The 7,307-nt window shown below is 41.7% G+C and overlaps 1 protein-coding gene across 1 annotated transcript in view; it reads right to left on the reverse strand.

Annotated features, from left to right (window-relative positions):
• The window catches only part of LOC128252605 (uncharacterized), a 46,530-nt gene extending 39,329 nt beyond the window's left edge, over window positions 1-7,201 (reverse strand). The window contains exons 1-6 of the mRNA XM_052980460.1: window positions 7,026-7,201; window positions 6,507-6,764; window positions 6,236-6,452; window positions 6,045-6,174; window positions 1,449-2,138; window positions 376-984 (exon numbers count right to left, since the gene is read on the reverse strand). Coding sequence (XP_052836420.1) covers window positions 376-984; window positions 1,449-2,138; window positions 6,045-6,174; window positions 6,236-6,452; window positions 6,507-6,764; window positions 7,026-7,099 — 1,978 coding nt within the window. The 5' untranslated portion in view covers window positions 7,100-7,201. The remainder of the gene's footprint in view (window positions 1-375; window positions 985-1,448; window positions 2,139-6,044; window positions 6,175-6,235; window positions 6,453-6,506; window positions 6,765-7,025) is intronic.
• Between the last annotated feature and the right edge of the window lie 106 nt (window positions 7,202-7,307).

The following is a 7,307-nucleotide window of genomic DNA, read 5'->3' on the forward strand; positions in this document are numbered from 1 at the left end:
AATTTCAGTTGACAACCGTGGAGAGTTGCAGCGGCAACAATTACGCTTCATTAAATCGCAAGTGCAATTGGCAATAGAGAATTGCACTTGCCATCAAGTCACGTCTGCAGTTCTGCCGCAATTATGCAAATAATGCCATCGAGTACTACCCGAATATTGCAAATAAATGCGAAATTGTTTGGCGCACAAGCAAAAACAAAAAAGCATCAAATAACAAAAATTAAAAGGGAGGGTAAATAGAATTTGGTGGCGACTGCGGTAGACCGTGAAATGCAATAACAGCGAATTGAAATAGTTTTGAACTTGCTTCGCTGACTTTGAACTCTGCTAATGAAATATTTGTTTGGCTTATATGTATAGTTATGACTGGCTCACCTGCATTGGAATGCGACAGCAGATTGTTAAAGAATGTGCCAATTGCTGTTGCATCACCGGATTCCGCCGAATCATTTGCCGGAGGATGTTGTTGCTGTTGTTGCTGCTGATGTTGCTGTTGCTCTTTGCTGCCGGCAATTGTGATTTCGGCTTCGAAATCGATGCTGTTGAAAGATTCATTGTCGATGTCACTCAAATGCTGGGATTTGTCATCGCTGCCGGCGAGCAGATTCTGCAGAGATGACTGATGCTGCGGTTTAGGCAGCTCCAGCCCCCCGACATCAGCATCAGCATTGGCATCAACATCAATCAGTTTATCGTCCTGCGATGATGTGGTTGCTGCTGCTTTTGTTGTTGCTGCCACTGTTGTTGCGGGCAATTGCAATGCCGCTGACAGCGCCTGTTGTTGTTCATTTAGTTGTGACAGGGTTGTGAAGTCATCACACTCGGCACTGAGCAGCTCCATGTCGTCATCCTCGTCCTCATCCACCTCCACCTCCACCTCCATCTCGATGCCATCGTGTTGTCCTTGCCCCCTGTCCTCATCCGAGGCAACGCATTCGCTGATGCTGCGTGCGGCATTCCTAATGTGCTTCACCGCCTCTCCCCCTGGAAAATACAAAAAGGCTGTATGGTGAGTGGTGTGTGGGTTAGCCTTACAATTTGTGTAAATATTTGTGCAGGATTCCGCTGGCGGCAAATGCAAATGCAAATTTGGCCTGACCTCGTTGCTGCATGTGCCGCCTAAAAGCATGCACTAATAATTTTCATATGTGCATTGTGTGTGGGCATGGGCGTGGGCGTGGGCATGGGTGTCTTCATCTTCATCTCCATCTCCATCAGCCTGTGCAATTGCTCAATTTTCTTGATTTCGGCTGGTTGGTTGGTTGGTCTGGTCTGGTCTGGTCTGTCTGCTGGTTGTTGCTCCTCCTCAGATCCCCCGATCCTCTGTCAGCATGTCACATTTCCACATGACTGCCCGCCCACACACACACACACACACACACACACACACACACTCACAAACACACAAGTCATCTCGTCGACTTGCATTTCTGCCTTATTTGCCATACCTTCATCAGCGACGGAACTTGCTGCCTCGGTCGCAGTGGCATCTTCCCCGGCATTAATTCCCAGTTGCTGTTGACACTTCGCCTGCTGCAGTTTTGCATTTGAATTCTTTTTCATTTGCATTGCAGCGGCCCCATCCGGCAGCTCATCCTCATCCTCATACTCATCCTCATCCGCATCCAGTTGCTGTTGACTTGTCGCCACTTCGTAATTTTTCAATTGGAATATTTGATTCTTTAATGATTTCCTTCGCCGCAAATACTCATTGTGCTGCAGTTGTTGATTGCACAACAGTTGGCGCAAACTTTGGCCCAGACTCAGACATTGGCCATCGGTTGCGGTTGGGCCATCAGCATGGCCATGGCCATGGGCATGGGCATGGGCATCCAGCGACTGGAGTATGCCGTTGATGACCTCCAGGGTGGCATTTATGATGGCGTGATTCGTGGTGTGCTGCGTGCTCAGCAGGTGCAAACAATAATCATAAATTTCAATAATTTGCCGACAGTCGGAGGTCATTGTCTGCTTCTGCTGCTGCTGCTTCTTGTGGTGCTGCTGCTGCCCGGCCAGGGAATCGGAATCCTCGTGGCCATCTCCGGAGTAGCAGCCGCGTATGAGTTGCGGCAACAGGAGACGCAGTAGCCCCAGGGCACCCAGCACGCTGCTGGTTTGCTGATCCGCCAGCAGGAGTTCTGCAAAGGAAAGTGGATAAGGGGATAAGTTAGTTAATGGAGAGAAACTTATGGCTGCTGCTGCTCCTGTTGATACAAATTAAAAACGCTCTTCAAAACTTTTTGCGCAGCGTGCGCTGGCAATTCCAATTTTCTCAATAAGCAAGGCTACAGATACAGATACCGATACTTATACAGTATAGCAAAATACCTTTAACTACTTCTGCGTTTGGCCGGCCAATTGCAGTTCTTACTTCTTTTCGTGTTCTTGGCAACTTTTCCCTCATATGTTTTGCAACAAATTGCCTCCAATTAAATTTATCTCGTTGAAAACTTTCCATCTGATATTTATAGACTCCTGCACAGTCATATCCGCCCACCACCCACCACCCACTGAGACCTCCCGCAGTTCTTGCTCTTGTTGTCTCCGCTTATTTGTCGTTTCATTACGTATACGCCACCAATCACAAAACGCCATGTTGGAAGTTTGTTACTCAATTAGTTTTCATTTTCTTCCTTTGGGGCGCAAAATTGAAAACACTTCTCGCCGGAGAAACTTTTTACATGGCCCTCATGGCAGCCAAGTGACTTTGCCGAGCACAACTTGCGGCCTGTTTCCATGTGTATCAATTAATTGCGGCAGAAGCCGCACAAACTTTCTGCAAAATTGGCGAGCCCGAAATGGGCGTAAGGGCGACATGCTGAGCACGTTTAAAGACTGCAATTAATAGGCCTTCCGAAAGGTGTTTAATGTGGGGTCTACTTATTGGAGATGGTCTCCCAAAAAAAAAACCCAGATCTAAACTTTTAAGAGATCAAAATATAGTTTTGTAGCCTTGGACTGGCTTTAAGTTTTCATTAGGAAACCACGAATTCCACATTTTAGATTAATTGTATTTTTACTGTTTACAAAAAGGTTATTAGATATTTTGAGGAAAGCACAAATTTTGAGTTTATGTCTGAAAAAACTTGGACTGGCTGTAAAAGAACTGAGTGTTATTATTACTAGCTTTCGAAAATGAAGATGATTAAAATAGGAAAGCGGTAAATTGGAGATTAATTATAGTTTAAAATATAAATATATTTTCGTAGCCGTAGACTAGCTTTAAGTTTTCATAAAAAAAGCTCCTTCTTAGTTATTCCCCTGAAGCTTGTCCTTTTTGATATCTAAATTTTCAGTGTTTTAAAACCGCAATCAAAAATTTTCAAAATGCAAATGATTTATTTATGGTAAATAAGAATGTGATGTAACTCTGATTACTTTGACATCCTCAACCAGTTGGACAATCAGCAAACATAAAGTACATTTTTATAAAGGGCTGCTGTGCAGCGATTTCAGAGAATGAATTGGTCATTTGGCTATTTATGCTGCTGCCACAGTTGACATGAAAAATAATTTGCACTTTTTGCTTAGCTCGGCATCAGTCGGTGGGCAGGCAACATAAATTTAGCATACTCCCCATTTTGCAGCTGTTGGCTTTGCTGCCCTCGTTCGTTCGGCTGGCATTTTGTTTACAACGTTGATTATCCGCTTTAAAGCTGCACAGGATTGAATATCTGATTCAATTTCGCATGAATTATTGCATGGAAGTGTCCAAGTGCATAAATTTCATTTCGTCTACGGGCGGAGACAAACAAACGGAGACGGCGTGGGCGTACTAGGACTAGGAGGTCTAGGAACCCGGTTCTCTGTACTTTGTGTCTGTTTGTTGGGGCATGCCAGGATGCCAGGGGATGCCAGGATGCCAGGCAGTCCAAGTACTGCCACTATGATGGGTGCCCATAAAAAGAGGCGCCAGACTGTATAAGGATGCGCTGAAGAGTGGCCTGGCATTGTGCCTTTGCCGAGAAGTGGCATAACGTTGACACAGGACTAGAAGACTGGAAGACCATTCAGGAGCTGGGGAAGGAGCAGCCTGGCCAGGAACAGGAGCTGAAGGAGTTGATTTGAAGGTAAACATTTGGACAAGAAAAGAGCAAAGGTAAAGCCAAGTCGAAGCTTAATTTATATGAATTTAGGTGAGGTTAGCATTGAGACTGCCATATATGAAAAGTAATCCCAGTAAATGAATTAGTTTTGCCAGCCAGACCTCTCACTTTATTTGTCTGCAAATGCAATACAAAGAGATCTGCACTAAAGTTTATTTATACCTTTTTTGTACGTCAATATTTGTGTGCTTATCGTTTTTTGGACATCAATTTTATTCATTTTCATTTAAAAAATTAAACTAAGCTAAAAGGCTAATTTATAAGGCAATAAGCTAAAAGAGCAAAGGTGAAGCCAAGTATGAAATAAGGTAAGATTAGAATTTAAAATGAAAAGTATACCAAGTAAATTAATAAGTTTAATCCAGCCAGACCTCTCACTTTAATTATTGGAAACGCAATACACAGAGATTTGCTCTAAAGATTATTTATAACTTTTTTGGATGTCAATTTTATGCATTTGCAGTTTGGCTCATAAAAAAAGCATTGGAAACTGTAACTAAGGTGCATTTACCTATTCCTCGATTCGTTTGCCAATAATATTTTCATGAAAATTCAATAAAAAATGATTTGTGTTTGCAATTTTTAAGCATTTTCACGTGGCTCTCGTTGCCATGACTTTTGTTTTTGCCGCTGCAGTAGTTATTGCTGCAGTCTGCCAGTCAGCAAATGCTTAAATAAAAACTTCCCGCTATCGTTGTCTAAAATCAAAACAAATCTACAAAAAAATGTATATATTCGATGGCTCGTCCATCGATTGCGAGCGGTAACCAACTGCAATGTAGAAATATAATTTATATCAACTGTCTAGTTACTTTTATTGTGCTGCACACAGACCACAGACAAACAAACCCATGGCTGTGATTGCATTCGCAATGCGAGTTTGAATAAAATCCAATACCCTTTTTTTTCCCCCGCCCACGTATTTCAACGTTCGATGGCTTTATATTTTTGGTGAGGTATTTTTCATGGATTTTGCGGCTTTTTAGAATATTAAAACTGTTTTTTACCAATAGCGCGAGCATGCCCAACAATATATATGCAGATCTATGTGGGGCTTAGCATTTGGCCGTTACACGCTTTTTAAACACCACTTTCATTATTGATGAGAATATAAAGAGCGTTTTGTTGAACGTGTTCAAAGCGTAAATGCGTTAAATAACTAACAGCAATAACACCGAATTGTGGATTAGTTTATCCAAATCTGGACGAACAATAGAGGCTTTTGTGAGAGCTGTTTTGTTTTCAAATTAGACGGTCTTAGGCTGGGCTCTTCAAAAATACCATTGCTTTTTTAATAACTGTGTCTTTGGGCATTCCAAATTTTAGGATTTTATTTACAGTCATTTGTAATTTTGTTTCGATTGATCTTTAGAACTAAAAGGAAAAGTTCTGTCTTTTAAAAACAAGAACAATAAATCCACAAAACAATAAAACGTTAAAATATTGCATGTAAAATGTAAATGTTAATAATAAATAAAAACTAACTAATAATAAAATTTGTTTAGGGTACTGGACTAGGTATATTTTGAGTAAACTAATACAACAATAAAGCTTCTAAGGGATATAAAGTAGTAGTTTATTCAAAATATGCATTGTGTTAAACAATTTACATTGTTTTCATAAACACTCTCCATTTCTCCTGTTTTATTTTTAGTATACATTTTTGTTTTGATTGAACTAACTATGAAAAACTCAAATAAAGAATTCAGAGGATTAACAATGCCAATAATAAAACCACTTAGCTGATGAAACAATATATATGTAGTCATCAAGCAATGATAATATTTGTTAAGGTTACTGATCACGTACGGCTTCTGTCTATTTCTTGATATCTCTCAGAAGCTTAGGCAATTAAAAATGCCAGAAAAAATAGCAATAACAGAACTATTTAGTGCATTCCCATCAGGATCTTAATTTCCGTTTCGTGTCAGCACTTACCCATTACTTTGTTGACTGCATGCCTGGCCATAAGGCTTCTATTGCGTGCATGCTCAATCAGACTGATGCAATTTTGGGCAGAGCAGCGACGCTTCACGGCACAATCGGAGCCAATATTGTCCAGAAAAGTCTGCAAATTCCATCAAAGAGTTAAGTAAATAGATACAAAAACCGCTGAACAGTAGTATCACCTCCAAAAGCTTGCAAATTTCGCTATCGCTGAGACCCTGCTGTATATAGCGGCCAAAGTGCTTGATGAAATCGCAGAGTGTCTCCTGGAGCAGTGTCTCCTTGCGCTGCGAAATGGTGGTCATGCATTGGAGCAATCGCACGGCATACCACTTGATGTGCTTCTCCTTTATTTGGGGGGCATAGTAGGAGAACAGGTTGAGACAAATCCTTAAAGATCTGAAAAAACAAGTCATTAGTGTTTGTGATTTCATGACGGTTGCCATAACTTACCTCTGATTACCATTCCTCTTGATCTCGCCATACAGATCCATGAGGATGCGACTGACCCGGGTTTTCTCCAGTGCCCGCAGGATCTTGTTCAGGTTCTCCTCGGCACTCATCCGCACCACGGAGTCCACATCCTCGCAGAAGAGCAGCAGGACATTCATGGCCGTGCCGCAGTGAGCCGCATAATTGATGTGCCCCGCCAGCGATGGTGACATGATGCACTCCGCAATCTGCTGGAAGCAGGCTATCTTCTGCTTTTGACTGTGAGAATTTCAGGTAATTAGTTTTGTATACAGGTATGTGGCATGACGTCATTGCGGATGCACTTGTTTCCAAAGAATTTTTTGGCTGAGTAATTAATAAACTGGACCATTTGGTGGGCATTAAACCTCTAGGAAATCGAGTTGCTTTTGCAATCTGATCCATATTGTTCTATAAAGAGCAACAAACTGTTGCCGGTCTCATTCCCAAAACATTCAATACGCTGCAATTAGAAACAAACAAAAAATGGTGAAAACGCACCTGCATTCTGTGTTCCGCAGCTGCTCCACGAAGCCAGCGAACTTATCGTACACGCTGGACCTGGATTTGTCCATTTCACTGCCCAAATAACATTAATAAACGCTATTTACAAATAATAACACCACACAAAAACATTGCTCTTTTGTTATGATTTCACCCAGCTGATGTGGGCTTTAAAAAATACCATAAAATACCGACAGTCGATATGAGGCGATGCAGTTCGGACTATCGGGCAAACAGCGATAAGACTATCGATAACGATGCAGTAGAGATGAGCCATGA

This window comes from Drosophila gunungcola, chromosome 3R (genome assembly GCF_025200985.1).
Source record: "Drosophila gunungcola strain Sukarami chromosome 3R, Dgunungcola_SK_2, whole genome shotgun sequence".
Lineage (NCBI taxonomy): Eukaryota > Metazoa > Arthropoda > Insecta > Diptera > Drosophilidae > Drosophila > Drosophila gunungcola.